The sequence below is a fragment of the Schistocerca cancellata genome, chromosome 1 (genome assembly GCF_023864275.1).
Source record: "Schistocerca cancellata isolate TAMUIC-IGC-003103 chromosome 1, iqSchCanc2.1, whole genome shotgun sequence".
Classification (NCBI taxonomy): domain Eukaryota; kingdom Metazoa; phylum Arthropoda; class Insecta; order Orthoptera; family Acrididae; genus Schistocerca; species Schistocerca cancellata.
Genome location: NC_064626.1, coordinates 1,139,170,416 through 1,139,189,122, shown reverse-complemented (window position 1 = coordinate 1,139,189,122; position 18,707 = coordinate 1,139,170,416). Strand labels below are relative to the sequence as shown.

The 18,707-nt window shown below is 43.6% G+C and overlaps 1 protein-coding gene across 1 annotated transcript in view; it reads right to left on the bottom strand.

Moving 5' to 3' along the window:
• The window catches only part of LOC126092842 (lysosomal alpha-mannosidase-like), a 324,038-nt gene that overhangs the window by 127,922 nt on the left and 177,409 nt on the right, over window positions 1–18,707 (bottom strand). Inside the window, exons 9-10 of the mRNA XM_049908575.1 lie at window positions 11,380–11,602; window positions 4,400–4,599 (exon numbers count right to left, since the gene is read on the bottom strand). Coding sequence (XP_049764532.1) covers window positions 4,400–4,599; window positions 11,380–11,602 — 423 coding nt within the window. The remainder of the gene's footprint in view (window positions 1–4,399; window positions 4,600–11,379; window positions 11,603–18,707) is intronic.

The window sequence follows — 18,707 nt, the reverse complement described above, 5'->3', positions numbered from 1 at the left end:
CTTTACATGTGTGTGTTCTCCTGCCACTGCTTGCTGAATAGACTTTTAACCTATCCAATTACATTATATTTTCAAAAATTTATTATTTTTAATTGACTTATCAGTATTAAAGTTCAAAGATAACTAGAATTATTGTTGCCTTTTTTGCCACTATACCTGTTTAATTCCCAATTTTGGCACTATACATTGGTTTCCTTAATTTTTCTAGATCTGAGTGGCAGTTTTCACCAACAAAATAAATTTATAATTACAAGTTTGCATGATGTATCATAATTTCAAATATCATAAGCTTACTTTTAAATACAGAATTCCTAGCACAAACATGTAGCGATAGTATCACCTACATATGACACATTACAATAATTTCAGATATACTAATTTACATTTACATTACAGGAAAAGACAGATTGCTACTTACCATAAAGGAGACACATCAAGTTGCAGACAAGCACAATTAAAAGACACTTACATAAAGCTTTCAGCCACAGCCTTCATCAGTAAAAGAGAGACACACAACATTCACACACACAAGCAGGCTCACCTCATACACTGATGGAGTGTTTAGGGACTAGAATGCCAACAGGCACAGCATCAGAAGGTTGTGGCATAGGGAGGTGGGGAGAAATGAGCAAAAAGGAAGAGGAGCTTGAAGTCTTAGGCCCTTCCCAGAACATCTCCGCAGAGTCATTTACCTCCTCACCCCCAGGACACCCTGAACACCCATCCTGAACATGCTCCCCAAAATCCACAAATCCAACAATCCTGGATGTTCCATTGCAGCTGGTTGTTGTGCCCCCATTGAAAGAATCTCGGCTCTCACTGACCAACACCCCCAAATCAATTGCCCATAATCTAGCCTCCCACAACAAAGACACCAACCCCTTCCTTCACCAACTCTCCATCATCCCCACCTATTTACCTCCAGGATCCCTACTGGCCACTGTTGACAACAACTCCCTATACACCAACATTCCTCATGCCCATGGTCTTACCACTATTGAACACTACCTTTCCCAATGTCCTTCAGACTCCAAACCAGCTTCCTTATTTTCATACATCTTACCGACTTTAGTCTAACCCACAACTATTTCTCACTTCAAGGGAAGGTCTATAAACAAATCCACGGTACAGCCTTGGGCTCCCTTATGGCGCCCTTCTAGGCCAACATTTTTATGGGCCATCTAGAGGAGACGTTTCTAGCCTCTCAAAACACCAAACCCCTAATCAGGTTCAGGTTTATTGATGATATCTTCATGATGTGGGCTCAGGGCCAAGACACCTCATCTTATTCATTCCTTCACAACTTCAACACCTCCTCTCCCAACCACTTCACGTGGTCCTCCTCAATCCAGCTTGCCATCTTCCTAGATGTTGACCTCCTTCTCTCTGATGGTTCACTGCATGGGATAGCCGCGCGGTCCAGGGCACCTTGTCGTGGTTCGTGTGGCTCTACCCATTGGAGGTTAGAGAACTCCCTTGGGCATGGGTGTGTGTGTTGTCCTTAGCGTAAGTTAGTTTAAGTTAGATTAAGTAGTGTGTAAGCCTAGGGACCGATGACCTCAGCAATTTGGTCCTACAGGAATTTACCACAAATCACAAATTTCCAAAAATTTCTGATGGCTCCATCTGCACCTCTGTACACATTAACCCCACAAACCACCAACATTACCTGCATTTTGACAGCTGTCATCCCTTTCACACCAATAAATCCCTCCCATACGGCCCGGCTACTTGAGGATGGCATATCTGCAGTGACAAAACTTCCCTTGCTCAGTACGCTGAGGGTCTCACCAAGGTCTTCACAGACAGACACTATCCCCCAGAGGAAGCAGATTTCCTGTGCCATTTCCCCTCATAATCTCAATCCTCCCACCACCCCCAGCAACCAGCCACATAAGATTTTCCCCTTCGTCACCCAGATCCACTCCAGACTAGAACAACTGAACCACATCCTTTGCCAGAGCTTTGATTAGCTATCATCGTGCCCTGAAATGAGGGACATCACATGTGAGATACTTCCCTACCTCCACAACACCCTAGGCCATCCCTATGCCACTCCCAATCCCAAACCCTTGCCACAAGGATCATATCCCTATGGAAGACCCATGTGAAAAACCTGCCCGATCCACACACTCAGCACGTCCTATTCTGGTCCTGTCACAGGTTAACCCTACCCTATCAGGCTCCACACTATTGTGAAAGCAGCCATATCTTTCACTAGCTCTGCTGCAATCATTGCACAGCTTTTTATATTGGTGTGACTACCAACCAGCAGTCCAGCAGGATGAATGGCCACCACCAAACTGTGGTCAAGGGCAAAGTACATCACCCTGTGGCACAACATGCAGCTGAACACAACACACTTGCTTTTAATGACTGCATCACTACTGGAGCCATCTGGATCCTTTCCTCCACCACCATCTTTCTGAACTGCTCAGATGGTAGTTACCCTTATGACACATTCTCTGCTCCCGTAATTTATCCCAGCCTGAACCGACATTAGCATACTGTTCCCACACCCTCCACCCAACAGTTTCCACCTCCTCTGTCCTATCATCTTCTCCTCATTCTCATCTTCCACACTGTTTATTTGCAGCCCTCTGCCAATGCATCCACCCGTCTTTCTGCTCATTTCTCACCACCTCCCTGCTCATAACCTCCTGATGCGGCACTTGTTGGCATTCTAGTCCCTGCACAATCCAAAAGACAGGGTTCGTCTCTCTCCCCACCTGTACACTACTATCTCTTCCCCTTCCCCGCCCCCTCCAGATTGCTGCTTGTATCCCACATGATAGCTGTATTTCAGCCTGAGATGCTGCAGTTGATGGTTGTGTGTGTGTGATGTGTGCTTGCTTGTGTGTGTGAACAGTGTGTGTGTCTATTTTACTGACAAAGGGTGTGGCCAAAAGCTTTATGTAAGTGTCTTTTAATTGTGCCTGTCTGCAACTTTATGTGTCTTCTTTACGGTGAGCAGCAATCTGTCTTTTCCTACATAGTTGATATTCCTACCTGGAGTTTCTATTGTTTGACTAAAACCACAATTATTTATCACAAGCCAAAATTGTTATGTGAACACACAAAAACCAAACACAAAACTGCAAAGATAGGTCACACGTACAAGAAGGTACTAGTCTGCCAGGAAAAAAACTTTAGTAGGAAGTTATATTCAGTGCCATTACAGAACTGTATGAAGTTTAAATAAGGGGTAATGTGCCCAGTGTAAGAAGAGAGATAAGGACAATGTAAAAGGTTGAAGTGTGGCAAGTGTGACTTTCTTGCATCCACCACCAGTATTTCAGTGTGATCACACGATCGGCAACCATCGGTGTTACTGAAATTGGACATGCCACCACAGCATTATGACAGGGTGACTGTGAGACACCATTGAATTTGGCAACCATTGTAGAGCAGGCTATTGTCATGCGGTCCTGAGAAACATAATCACTCAATCTCCATCCAGTGGCGCAACCACCAGCATGATCCAGCATCATACACTGGCATGACTCACAAAGGAGTACTGCACTGTGTACTGATGGGTCAGAGAATCAAACTGGGATGCTACTACAATCTTGGGGTTGACACAGGCCTGCAACACCACTGTACAGGATCACCAATTGAGCCTAGCTGCGACATGAGCACTGCTGAATTTGTTTCTGCTTGTCCACTAGTGCAGAAGGCACCTGGTGTGAGGAAGTCCGAATGACAACTCTACACTACTCCCCCACCCTTCAACAGTACAGACACTACACAGTTATAATATGTTTCTGAAGTTACCAGAAATGACAAACATGTGAATAAATCAATAATGAGAAAAGATAGTTGTATCAGCTGTTGCTTTCAGAATTTAACACAGCTTCTTTGACAGCAGAAAGTGAAAGCTGGAAAACAGATGAGAAGAAGGAATTTGGTGATGAGGAAGGAAACTTTATTCCAACCTCCTGATAATCAGTATGCAATAAGACATTATTTCCAGAATTAAGTAATTAGTTTACTGTGGTGGTACTGATGGAAAATAGATAAGTGTTGAGTTTATACTACTCTTAGTACCAGTCACAGAGTAACCTGTTTATTATTTAGCATAATGATTCAATTTTCTACTGACAAACAACAGGCAGAGAAAGGCAGTTCATATGACATTACTTTACCCTGAATTAGACTGATTCTTTCTGTATTACATCTTTTACATGTATCAATTGTATTTCCATTCAAGCAATTGAGTTAGATTTACCCTCAACCATCAACAAATGAATCTTAAAACCATCTCAAATTTAACTTGCTGTCTATCACTAAATCACAAATAATAACTGTTTGCTAACACTTTCTAGTCAGTACTGCTAAAAAATAACAACAAATTTCTATATGAGATGAGAAAAATTATATGAAGTATAAGGTAGCTTACCTGAGAGCATTGTTTATTATTTTTTCACATCCTGTAATAGCTTTATGTAAAATGAGTGCATAATCATCAGCAACGTGTTGCTTCTCAGTGCCTGTGATCGCATCATGATGCTGCATTATGCCTAAAGCATCTCTTAGTGCATCTAAATATTTCAGATCTTCGGTGTTCAGTGCAGCCAATACAAAGAGTTGCTTACATACCTAAGAAAATAAAAAAAAAGTTTTAATGCTGTAATCATTAGAAACAGAGCACAAGATGCATTTATGTGTCCTTCTATACCATGCTAGTATTTGGCTTCAGTGATTCAGGTGGTAATGATTAACAGTTTAAGGCACTCAGAGGTGTCTTAATCAGCATCCTTGCTGAATATGAAGGTATCAATTCAAGGAGGTGAAGAGAATCATTACTAACAACTGATATTACAGTGGCAATGTTCCAACAATGCAGTAGTACCATTTGGAGGATGTCCGATCACGTCAACATATGGGAGAGCAAGAAAGTCGGCCTCTCACAGTCAGATTTTGCCAGGCTCCTGTCAGAGGTTGGCATCAGGTAACACTGGTGGTAGTGTGGTGTTTTAACAATGCATAGCAATTAAACAGTGTATGGTACTGTATAAAGAGCAAATAGCAAGACTATTTGTATCTGGGAAGGAAAAATAAATGACACTTCCATTACATCTTCATTTAGAACCAAATCAATTACAAAAGTGGTTAAAGTTATAATGATAATTTGTGAATGGTTGTGTGCATATTAGATTAATAAATATGGCTTCAAATATTGTTGTTACATGCGTTTGGCTGTATGTTCAAACAAATGTTAATTAAGAGAATTATTATAACAACTAATATTACAGTAGCAATGTTCCAATAATGCATTAGTTCAAGATTTCATCTTGTTTCTCCTACTCCATCTATTTCATCCTTTTCATGATTTTTCCCACATGTTTGGATGTATTTTTGCGATTTTTTAAATGTATTTCTACATTATTTGTACTTGTTTTTATCCTCCATCATGGTTCCTTGCTCCTTCCATCTGTGTGAATACAGAAAAGTTTTCTTATCCTTAGCCAGAACCCAATCCCACATACCGTTCCTGCATTGTTGCTTGGCTCATGGAATCTCCCCCCACCCTTGTTGCCTCACCATCAAATTACCCATGTCTGGCTGCCACCCTTCCTGACACAGTGACCTCCATCTTATCCAATTCTGCCAGTCTTTAGCCCTCACCATCACAGTCCTGCAAAACCATATAAATCAGACCCAAACCTCCTTGCAATACATCCTCTCCATCTCCTGCTATGCAATCCCAATTTCCTGGAACCAAAGACACACAATGAAACTCTTACCCTGCAGGAACTAGAGCAACATGTGCAATGCCACCTCAAAAAACTCTCCAACCTGTTCACTTACTACTCCCACCTTGGACTACCACTATCCACCGCCTCCACAACAACCTCCAAACCTCCCCCATGTCCCCTCATAGCTGACAAACCTTGCCTCACGGAACTACTACATTTACCTCACCCTCAAAAACTCCCTCCCATCACCATACACAATCCAGAACCTAAACAAACCTGAAAAACAATCATGAATATTTCCTCCAAAAGCCTTAGCCCCACAAAAGTATCAGTCCTTTCCAAAGGCCTCACCCTTTGCCCCACTCCCAAATTAAATCATGCAGGACTTGTTGAAGACCTTCTCTCCTTCTCTCACTCCCTCCAGTGGAAACACATTTTTGCTACTAATACTACCAATCAGACTCAACCAAAGACCAGTGTTAAACCATACCTGACTCAGTTCACTCCTCACTGCCCCCAAATCACCCTCAGCTAACTTTGCAGAATTTCTTAACCTCAAACTTTGTCTTACCATTGTTCCTCAAATCCCTCAACATGCAAACTAATCTTACATCTGTGGAAAGAACCGCAATCCACCACCTAAAAACTTGTTCCAACCTTATAATCCAGACCAACACCTTCAGCCCATTATCTGTTATATAAAAGATACCAGTCTTTTGCTCCACCAGCTCTCTCCACAGTTGCTGTTCCTTTACGACATGGTGCCCTGTCTGTCACTTTACACAAACATCCCTAATGACCATGGAATTATCACTATTGAACACTATCATTCCCAATGCCTTATGGATTCCAAATGTACAACCTCATTTCCAATTCCAATGACCAACTATATCCAACCAACAATTACTTCTCCTTTGAAGACATTACCTAGAAACAAATCCTGGGTATGGGTATAGACACTCACATGGCACCATCCTATGCCAACTTGTTGTTGGACCATATAGAGGAATCCTTCCTAAATATTCAGAATCCCAAACCACTCACCTGATTCGGATTCATTGATGACATCATCATGATCTGGATTGAGGATGAGGGCACCCTATTCACATTCCTCCAGAATCTCAACACCTTCTCCCTCATTCACTTCAACTGGTCCTATTCAATGGAACAAGCCACCTTCCTTGATGCTGACCTCCACCTCAAAGATGGTTACATCAGTACCTCTGTCCATATCAAACCTACTAACCACCAGCAATACCTCCACTTTGATAGCTGCCACCTGTTCCATTCCAAGAAGTCCCTTCCCTACAGCCTAGCCACCCGTGGCTGTCACATCTGTAATGAGCAGACCCTCTCAAAAAACACCAAGGGCCTCACTGAGGCCTTCACAGGCCATAATTACCCTCCCAACCTTGAACAAAAGCAGATCTCCTGTGTGTTATCTCTCCTGTCACCCACCACTTCCCAAAGTCCCACTGTCTAGCCAAAGAGAAGCATTTCCCTCGGGCCACAGCAGCCCCAGGACTGGAGCAACTGATTCACATTGACTGCCATGCTTTCGACTACCTGTCATCATGCCCTGAAATGAGGAATGTTCTAACCTCTCTCTTTCCCACCACTCTGACAGTCGTATTCTACTACCCACTGAACCTACACAGTATCCTTTCCATCCCTAGACAACCCCTGCTCTCAACCCCTTGCTCCATGGCTCATATCTCTGTAGTAGATCTAGATGCAAGATGTCTCATATATCCTCTCACCACCACCTACTCCAGTCTGGTCACAAGCATCACCTATCCCATCAAAGGTGCGGCTACCTATGAAACCAGTAATGTGATCTACAAGCTAAGCTGCAATCACTGTGCTGCATTCTATGTGGGCATGACTACCAACAAGCTGTCTGTCCACATGAATGGTCATCGACAAATTATGGCCAAGAAACAGCTGGACCACCCCAATGCTGAGCATGCCACCCAACACAAAGTTTTTCATTTCAATGACTGCTTCACAGCCTGTGCCATCTGGATCCTTCCCCCCAACATCAGCTTTTCTGAATTCCACAGATGGGAACTCTCCCTGCAATATATCCAGTGGTGGATACAGAAAAACCTCAAGGTGTGTTGTTGTTGTGGTCTTCAGTCCTGAGACTGGTTTGATGCAGCTCTCCACGCTACTCTATCCTGTGTAAGCTTCTTCATCTCCCAGTACCTACTGCAACCTACATCCTTCTGAATCTGTTTAGTGTATTCATCTCTTGGTCTCCCTCTACGATTTTTACCCCCCCACGCTGTCCTCCAATACTAAATTGGTGATCCCTTGATGCCTCAAAACATGTCCTACCAACCGATCCCTTCTTCTAGTTCTTCTAGTCAAGTTGTGCCACAAACTTCTCTTCTCCCCAATCCTATTCAATACCTCCTCATTAGTTACATGATCTACCCACCTTATCTTCAGCATTCTTCTGTAGCACCACATTTCAAAAGCTTCTATTCTCTTCTTGTCTAAACTATTTATCGTCCATGTTTCACTTCCATACATGGCTACACTCCATACAAATACTTTCAGAAATGACTTCCTGACACTTAAATCTATACTCGATGTTAGCAAACTGCTCTTCTTCAGAAACACTTTTCTTGCCATTGCCAGTCTACATTTTATATCTTCTCTACTTCGACCATCATCAGTTATTTTGCTCCCCAAATAGCAAAACTCCTTTACTACTGTAAGTGTCTTATTTCCGAATCTAATACCCTCAACATCACCCGACTTAACTCGACTACATTCCATTATCCTCATTTTGCTTTTGTTGATGTTCATCTTATATCCTCGTTTGAAGACCCTATCCATTCCGTTCAACTGCTCTTCCAAGTCCTTTGCTGTCTCTGACAGAATTACAATGTCATCGGCAAACTTCAAAGTTTTTATTTCTTCTCCATGGATTTTAATACCTACTCCAAATTTTACTTTTGTTTCCTTCACTGCTTGCTCAATATACAGATTGAATAACATCGGGGAGAGGCTACAACCCTGTCTCACTCCCTTCCCAACCACTGCTTCCCTTTCATGCCCCTCGACTCTTATAACTGCCATCTGCTTTCTGTACAAACTGTAAATAGCCTTTCGCTCCCTGTATTTTACCCCTGACACCTTTAGAATTTGAAAGAGAGTATTCCAGTCAACATTGTCAAAACCTTTCTCTAAGTCTACAAATGCTAGAAACATAGGTTTGCCTTTCCTTAATCTAGCTTCTAAGATAAGTCGTAGGGTCAGTATTGCCTCACATGTTCCAACACTTCTACGGAATCCAAACTGATCTTCCCCGAGGTTGGCTTCTACTAGGTTTTCCATTCGTCTGTAAAGAATTCGTATTAGTATTTTGCAGCTGTGACTTATTAAACTGATAGTTTGGTAATTTTCACATCTGTCAACACCTGCTTTCTTTGGGATTGGAATTATTATATTCTTCTTGAAGTCTGAGGGTATTTCACCTGTTTCATACATCTTGCTCACCAGATGGTAGAGTTTTGTCTTGACGGGCTCTCCCAAGGCCGTCAGTAGCTCCAATGGAATGTTGTCTACTCCGGGGGCCTTGTTTCGACTCAGGTCTTTCATTGCTCTGTCAAACTCTTCACGCAGTATCGTATCTCCCATTTCGTCTTCATCTACATCCTCTTCCATTTCCATAATATTGTCCTCAAGTACATCGCCCTTATATAGGACCTCTATATATTCCTTCCACCTTTCTGCTTTCCCTTCTTTGCTTAGAACTGGGTTTCCATCTGAGCTCTTGATGTTCATACAAGTGGTTCTCTTATCTCCAAAGATCTCTTTAATTTTCCTGTAGGCAGTATCTATCTTACCCCTAGTGAGATAAGCCTCTACATCCTTACATTTGTCCTCTAGCCATCCCTGCTTAGCCATTTTGCACTTCCTGTCGATCTCATTTTTGAGATGTTTGTATTCCTTTTTGCCTGCTTCATTTACTGCATTTTTATATTTCCTCCTTTCATCAATTAAATTCAATATTTCTTCTGTTACCCAAGGATTTCTACTAGCCCTCGTCTTTTTACCTACTTGATCCACTGCTGCCCTCACTACTTCATCCCTCAAAGCTACCCATTCTTCTTCTACTGTATTTCTTTCTCCAATTCCTGTCAATTGTTCCCTTATGCTCTCCCTGAAACTCTGTACAACCTCTGGTTCTTTCAGTTTATCCAGGTCCCATCTCCTTAAATTCCCACCTTTTTGCAGTTTCTTCAGTTTTAATCTACAGGTCATAACCAATAGATTGTGGTCAGAGTCCACATCTGCCCCTGGAAATATCTTACAATTTAAAACCTGGTTCCTAAATCTCTGTCTTACCATTATATAATCTATCTGAAACCTGTCAGTATCTCCAGGCTTCTTCCATGTATACAGCCTTCTTTTATGATTCTTGAACCAAGTGTTAGCTATGAGTAAGTTGTGCTCTGTGCAAAATTCTACCAGGCGGCTTCCTCTTTCATTTCTTAGCCCCAATCCATATTCACCTACTACGTTTCCTTCTCTCCCTTTTCCTACTACCGAATTCCAGTCACCCATGACTATTAAATTTTCGTCACCCTTCACTATCTGAATAATTTCTTTTATTTCATCATACATTTCTTCAATTTCTTCATCATATGCAGAGCTAGTTGGCATATAAACTTGTACTACTGTAGTAGGTGTGGGCTTCGTATCTATCTTGGCCACAATAATGCGTTCACTATGCTGTTTGTAGTAGCTTACCCGCATTCCTATTTTCCTATTCATTATTAAACCTACTCCTGCATTACCCCTATTTGATTTTGTGTTTATAACCCTGCAGTCACCTGACCAGAAGTCTTGTTCCTTCTGCCACTGAACCTCACTAATTCCCACTATATCTAACTTTAACCTATCCATTTCCCTTTTTAAATTTTCTAACCTACCTGCCCGATTAAGGGATCTGACATTCCACGCTCCGATCCGTAGAACAAGGAGGGGGCACAAAAGGTATCTTGAGCTACCTTTACTTTTACCATAGTAAAAAATAATCAAGTCATATGCAAAGTTAAAGAAAGTTTTTTTTCTGATTACACACATATACAAGACAATGCAATCTTGTGACATAAAAAAGTTACAATTGTGGTTCTCTTTCTTAAATGATGAATTTATGCGCCTATTGTTCCTGGCAAATTGGTTAATTACAGCATCAATAGGGCAATCAGTGTCAGGGAGAGCGTTCAACAGAGCTAAGCTATTAAGTCAATCCTCCTTCATTGTCAACCTCTGGCATATCTTTGCTCGCTCCAGTGTTGAAAAACTTCTTTCCCCTGTAGCAATAGATGCAGGTAGACAAGCAAATATTTTGTACAGCATGTGAAGAGTGGAATAGTTAGATCTAGGACAAACAGGCAACACTTGCATAACAGAATCATGATCATTAAGGGAGTTTATGCTTGTTTGCTTGTATTGAAGAATCTCTCCCATTAGTCTCTTTTGAATCACAAAATAGTAGAATATTTGTGACTTTTCTTGAACAAATGCCAGAGAGAATAATGTATTGAGGTCACTAGAATGGCTATTACTTTTCTTGAACATATGCCAGCCAGAATAATGTATTGAGGTCACTAGAATGGTGAGTTCTTCTTTATCATAAATATAGTCTGTGGATCAATACCTGCAGATAGTTGTTTCCTAACCTCTCAAAATATTTGAGGTTCGGTCGTGAAGTGTAGAAACCAGTCCAGTACGAGTGATAATCTGAACCATAAGGAAAGAAATCATCATATTTTAATGGCCAAGTAACATTAGCTTCATTTACTGCTTTCAGATAACATGATGGTGTCGAGTAGAGTACATTGACCATGGTTCCTTTCAGCTGTTGTCTTTCATTGACATACCTGTAACATAAATAAAAGATCTTAATGGAAAAATCAAACAATGGAAAATCCAGGATGGAATGTAACAGTATTATGAAAAGGAAAGTTGCCACTCACCATATCAAGTGGAAATGCTGACTCGCAGATAGACACAACAAAAAGACTGTCACAAATAAGCTTTCTGCCAGTATGGCATTCATCAAAATAGATGACACACACACACACACACACACACACACACACACACACACACACACACACACACACACACACACACACACACAAACTCAGATGCACGCAACTGCACAGTTTCTGGCCTTGTTGGCCTAAAGCTTATTTGTGACTGTCTTTTTGTTGTGCCTACCTGTGACTCAAGATCTTAAGGGAAGAATTACTCCCAGTTAACCCAGTTAATTTACTGGTTTATTCACATTTCATGCCTGATGCCTGACTGAGCTACCTCTCCTTTACAAACCTTCCCCACCCTACTCAGCTCCAAAGATAGGATTTTTTTAAATTGCATCTATAAGCAGCACTTGGAAATACACATCTTGAAGGTAAGATAAAACAAAGGTAACATAAAACAATTAGTATGGTCAGCAAAAAAATCCTCTCACCAAGCAGCAGTGGACAGAAAAATATAGAAAGGTAAAAAATTATTTACTTTTGGAATGATATACAGCAAGAACATGGGAGAGGAGCAAGCCATCAGTGAGCTCACACTGATGTAGTCTGGGGGAGAGTTACAATTAGCGCACAGTGAAGTGGAGGATGGAACAGAGCGAGAACAAGATGGAGACTGAGGAGAAAGTGTGTGTGTGTGTATGTGTGTGTGTATGTGTGGGGGGGGGGGGAGGTTGTGGGTGTGGGTGTGGGTGTAGAAACAATGAAGTTGGAGGTGTGGGGACAGGGTGCAGATGAGTGTGGCACAGAGGCTAGTGGACATTAAGGCCTGGAAGGTTTCTGAACTGTAAGGACACTTTCCACCTACATAATCCACTGAAGATGATATTGGTGGAAAAGTTGGATGGGGGTTTGGGGGAGAGGATGGAAGAAGGTGAGTGGATCCTGATGGACATATTGTGAAGCATCCATTGAAATTGAGAATTTTATACTCAGCAAAGTCTTCTGTCACTGGGTCAATTCTGCTCTTGGTCATTATTTAGAGGCTGCATTCATTCAAGTTGACAGTTGGTTAGTGGTCATGCCCATGTAATATGCTGAGCAAACATCTGTAGCACAATGCTTTATTTTATGTCAGTTAGGCAGTGGTCTCTTTTTCCTTAGAAGCTTCTTTACACTGACTGAATACCAAGGGGGGTCCCTCCCATTATGAACTGTTGTACTGGGTACATATCCAGTGCATGGTCACCTATTCTTCTAAATTTGAGCCATAGTTCCTTCGCGTTCACATGTCATGTGCCAAAAGTTTCAAGTTCCTCACTAAGATAGGACACTACTGACTTTTATCTTGTTTCCCAAACATATACACTCCTGGAAATGGAAAAAAGAACACATTGACACCGGTGTGTCAGACCCACCATACTTGCTCCGGACACTGCGAGAGGGCTGTACAAGCAATGATCACACGCACGGCACAGCGGACACACCAGGAACCGCGGTGTTGGCCGTCGAATGGCGCTAGCTGCGCAGCATTTGTGCACCGCCGCCGTCAGTGTCAGCCAGTTTGCCGTGGCATACGGAGCTCCATCGCAGTCTTTAACACTGGTAGCATGCCGCGACAGCGTGGACGTGAACCGTATGTGCAGTTGACTGACTTTGAGCGAGGGCGTATAGTGGGCATGCAGGAGGCCGGGTGGACGTACCGCCGAATTGCTCAACACGTGGGGCGTGAGGTCTCCACAGTACATCGATGTTGTCGCCAGTGGTCGGCGGAAGGTGCATGTGCCCGTCGACCTGGGACCGGACCGCAGCGACGCACGGATGCACGCCAAGACCGTAGGATCCTACGCAGTGCCGTAGGGGACCGCACCGCCACTTTCCAGCAAATTAGGGACACTGTTGCTCCTGGGGTATCGGCGAGGACCATTCGCAACCGTCTCCATGAAGCTGGGCTACGGTCCCGCACACCGTTAGGCTGTCTTCCGCTCACGCCCCAACATCGTGCAGCCCGCCTCCAGTGGTGTCGCGACAGGCGTGAATGGAGGGATGAATGGAGATGTGTCGTCTTCAGCGATGAGAGTTGCTTCTGCCTTGGTGCCAATGATGGTTGTATGCGTGTTTGGCGCCGTGCAGGTGAGCGCCACAATCAGGACTGCATACGACCGAGGCACACAGGGCCAACACCCGGCATCATGGTGTGGGGAGCGATCTCCTACACTGGCCGTACACCACTGGTGATCGTCGAGGGGACACTGAATAGTGCACGGTACATCCAAACCGTCATCGAACCCATCGTTCTACCATTCCTAGACCGGCAAGGGAACTTGCTGTTCCAACAGGACAATGCACGTCCGCATGTATCCCGTGCCACCCAACATGGTCTAGAAGGTGTAAGTCAACTACCCTGGCCAGCAAGATCTCCGGATCTGTCCCCCATTGAGCATGTTTGGGACTGGATGAAGCGTCGTCTCATGCGGTCTGCACGTCCAGCACGAACGCTGGTCCAACTGAGGCGCCAGGTGGAAATGGCATGGCAAGCCGTTCCACAGGACTACATCCAGCATCTCTACAATCGTCTCCATGGGAGAATAGCAGCCTGCATTGCTGCGAAAGGTGGATATACACTGTACTAGTGCCGACATTGTGCATGCTCTGTTGCCTGTGTCTATGTGCCTGTGGTTTTGTCAGTGTGATCATGTGATGTATCTGACCCCAGGAATGTGTCAATAAAGTTTCCCCTTCCTGGGACAATGAATTCACGGTGTTCTTATTTCAATTTCAAGGAGTGTAGATCTTTCTACTTGTTTTAGTTGTCCTTTCTACTTTGGTACTCATTGTTGCCACAACCACATCACTGATACCAGTTTCAATGCGGACATCTTCAAAGAGGTGAGGTCCATTTGTTGCCATTAGATTCAATATATTTCCATCACGAGTGTGGTTGAGAACTATCTGATCTAGATAGTTTTCAGAGAAGGCATTTAGCTTATTGTATCCACCACTAACTAAACTGTAATTTTTCCCAATTGATTGTTGGATGATTAAAGTGTCTGCAGATTACAGTATGATTGGGGAGCTTATGTGCAAGTGAACTGAGATTTTCTCTAAAGCTTTTGGTTACTTCAGGAGGTGAGTTTTGTGGGCAACAGAAGGATCCAGTTATCATTTTGTGCCCACCCATGATACTGTGGCTTGTCCAAATAATCTTGCATGCAGCTCCAGTTTCTATCTCATTGGATTCGAGGTATCTTCGGTACTGTGGTAAATACACCATTTCCATTTCTTATTAGCTTATCCTTTCAATAAACACTTAAATTTTCCCCAAATATCTCACTGATATCAAATTCAGCTTTCAGCCAGCTTTCTGCACCTAATATTGTGTTGTGAATGCTTCAGCAGTTAACTGCTAGAATTTTAATATCTCATCTATAGGAGCCATTAATTTGGAGTTTACACATATATTATCTGGACTGGATGGAAAGTTGCCCAATACAAAAAAAACCTTCCATGCACATCACACACAGTCAGCTACCTGGATAGCAGCCTCTGTTGTATAGTGAACACTTGACCCACTTATGGGGACTCCACAGTTCTCAGTCCTATGGCACAAGTCCAGTAAGTCACAGAACCCTTGAAGTCTGTGCTCAGTCCTTCCACCTGAGTCAGAAGTAGGGAGCCACGATCAGTCCTGGGGACAATGCTACAAATTGTGAGCCCTGTTGAAACTCAGTGTGCAAGGTGGATCTTATCAGCCTTCTTTGCCAGTTGCTGGAATGATCCAAGCATGACTTTGGAGCCCAGACAACAGGCCACATTTGTTGAAATGAGTGCCTATGACGCTCCCATACCTGGCATATACAATCTACATCTACATCTACATCCATACTCCGCAAGCCACCTGACGGTGTGTGGTGGAGGGTACCCTGAGTACCTCTATCGGTTCTCCCTTCTATTCCAGTCTCGTATTGTTCGTGGAAAGAAGGATTGTCAGTATGCTTCTGTGTGGGATCTAATCTCTCTGATTTTATCCTCATGATCTCTTCGCGAGATATACATAGGAGGGAGCAATATACTGCTTGACTCTTTGGTGAAGGTATGTTCTCGAAACTTTAACAAAAGCCCGTACTGAGCTACTGAGCATCTCTCCTGCAGAGTATTCCACTGGAGTTTATCTATCATCTCCATAACACTTTCGCGATTACTAAATGATCCTGTAACGAAGCGCGCTGCTCTCTGTTGGATCCTCTCTATCTCTTCTATCAACCCTATCTGGTACGGATCCCACACTGCTGAGCAGTATTAAAGCAGTGGGTGAATAAGCGAAATGTAAACTACTTCCTTTGTTTTCGAATTGCATTTTCTTAGGATTCTTCCAATGAATCTCAGTCTGGCATCTGCTTTACCGACGATCAACTTTATATGATCATTCCATTTTAAATCACTCCTAATGCATACTCCCAGATAATTTATGGAATTAACTGCTTCCAGTTGCTGAACTGCTATTTTGTAGCTAAATGATAAGGGATCTATCTTTCTATGTATTCGCAGCACATTACACTTTTCTACATTGAGATTGAATTGCCATTCCCTGCACCATGCGTCAATTCGCTGCAGATCCTCCTGCATTTCAGTACAATTTTTCATTGTTACAACCGCTCGATACGCCACAGCATCATCTGCAAAAAGCCTCAGTGAACTTCTGATGTCATCCACAAGGTCATTTATGTATATTGTGAATAGTAACGGTCCTATGACACTCCCTGCGGCACACCTGAAATCACTCTTACTTCGGAAGACTTCTCTCCATTGAGAATGACGTGCTGCGTTCTGTTATCTAGAAACTCTTCAATCCAATCACATAATTGGTCTGATAGTCCATATGCTCTTACTTTGTTCATTAAATGACTGTGGGGAACTGTATCGAATGCCTTGCGGAAGTCAATAAACACGGCATCTACCTGTGAACCCACGACTATGGCCCTCTGAGTCTCATGGACGAATAGCGCGGGCTTTCACACGACCGTCTTTTTCTAAACCGATGCTGATTCCTACAGAGTAGATTTCTAGTCTCCAGAAAAGTCATTATACTCGAACATAATACGTGTTCCAAAATTCTACAACTGATCGACGTTAGAGATATAGGTCTATAATAGTTCTGCACATCTGTTCGACTTCCCTTCTTGAAAACGGGGATGACCTGTGTCCTTTTCCAATGCTTTGGAATGCTACGCTCTTCTAACGACCTACGGTACACCGCTGCAAGAAGGGCGGTGAGTTCCTTCTCATACTCTGTGTAAAATCAAACTGGTATCCCATCAGGTCCAGTGGCCTTTCCTCTTTTGAGCAATTTTAATTGTTTCTCTATCCCTCTGTCATCTATTTCAATATATACCATTTTGTCATCTGTGCGACAATCTATTTACAGCTGAAATCATCGATGCAGTAACCGCTTTATGATCGCTGATTCCCTGTTCTGCGTTAACTGTTTCAAATAGTTCAGGGGTGTTTGTCACCAGAAGGTCAGTTCTCTGTTTAACTGCTCAAGGTAGTTTTCAGATAAAGCACTTAAAAAATTTCACTGGATTCTTTGTCCCTGCCACCTGCTATGAACGTTTGAGTCTCCCAGTCTATATCCAGCAAATTAAAATCTCCACCCAGAACTGCAACATGGTGGGGAAATCTACTCGAAATATTTTCCAAATTATCCTTCAGGTGCTCAGCCACAACAGCTGCTGAGCCAGGGGGCCTATAGAGACATCCAATTACCATGTCTGAGCCTGCGTTAACTGTGACCTTCACCCAAATTATTTTACATTTCGGATCTCCGTCAATTTCCTTCAATACTATTGCATTTCTTATCGCTATAAACACGCCTCCCCCTTCACTGTCCAGCCTGTCTCTGCAGTATACATTCCAATCTGAGTTTAGGATTTCATTACTGTTTACGTCTGGTTTCAGCCAACTTTCTGTCCCTAGTACTATATGGGCGTTGTGACTGTTTATTAATGAGAGCAGTTCTGGGACCTTTCTATAGACGCTCCTGCAGTTTACTATTAGCACATTAATATTGTTATTTCCTGTTGCATTTTGCCTACTCCTACCTTGCCACGTCTAAGGAGGTGTCTTGTCGGGCCTAGGGAGGAAATTCTCTAACCTAAAAAACCCCTATGTGCACAACACACGTACTCCGCTACCCTTGTAGCCGCTTCTGGCATGTAGTGCACGCCTGACCTATTCAGGGGGACCCTACATTTCTCCACCTGATAGCGGAGGTCAAGAAATTTGCACCCCAGATCTCCGCAGAATCGTCTGAGCCTCTGGTTTAAGCCTTCCACTCGGCTCCAAACCAGAGGACCGCGATCGGTTCTGGGAATGATACTACAAATAGTTATCTCTGATTCCACCCCACAAGCGAGGCTTTCCGCCTTCACCAATTCCGCCAACTGCCTGTACGAACTGAGGATGACCTCTGAACCCAGACGGCAGGAGTCATTGGTGCCGACATGAGCAACAATTTGCAGTCGGGTGCACCCAGTGCTCTCTATCGCCGCTGGCAGGGCCTCCTCCACATCTCAGATGAGACCCCCCGGCAAGCTGACAGAGTGAACACTGGCCTTCTTCCCTGACCTTTCCGCTATTTCCCTAAGGGGCTCCATCACCCGCCTAACGTTGGAGCTCCCAATAACTAATAAACCCCTCCCCCCGTGTGCCTGCTTGGACCTTGCTGAAGGAGCGGCCACATGTCCACTCACAGGCAGAGCGGGCGATGCCACACGGCCAGCCTCCACATTTACCCTCCGCCTCGTGCGCCACGAACGCCGCTGAACCCGCCACTCCCCTTGGGGAGAGGGTGGCCCAACAGTGCCCGGTACCCGCGAAGATGTCTCGACAGCAGGGACAGTGGGTGAAGCATGTAACACCTGGGGTGTACCATGTGACGCACCTGACTCCCCACTGCCGCTACACTCTGAGGCAGCAGCCTGAAGACGGCTGATCGCGGCCA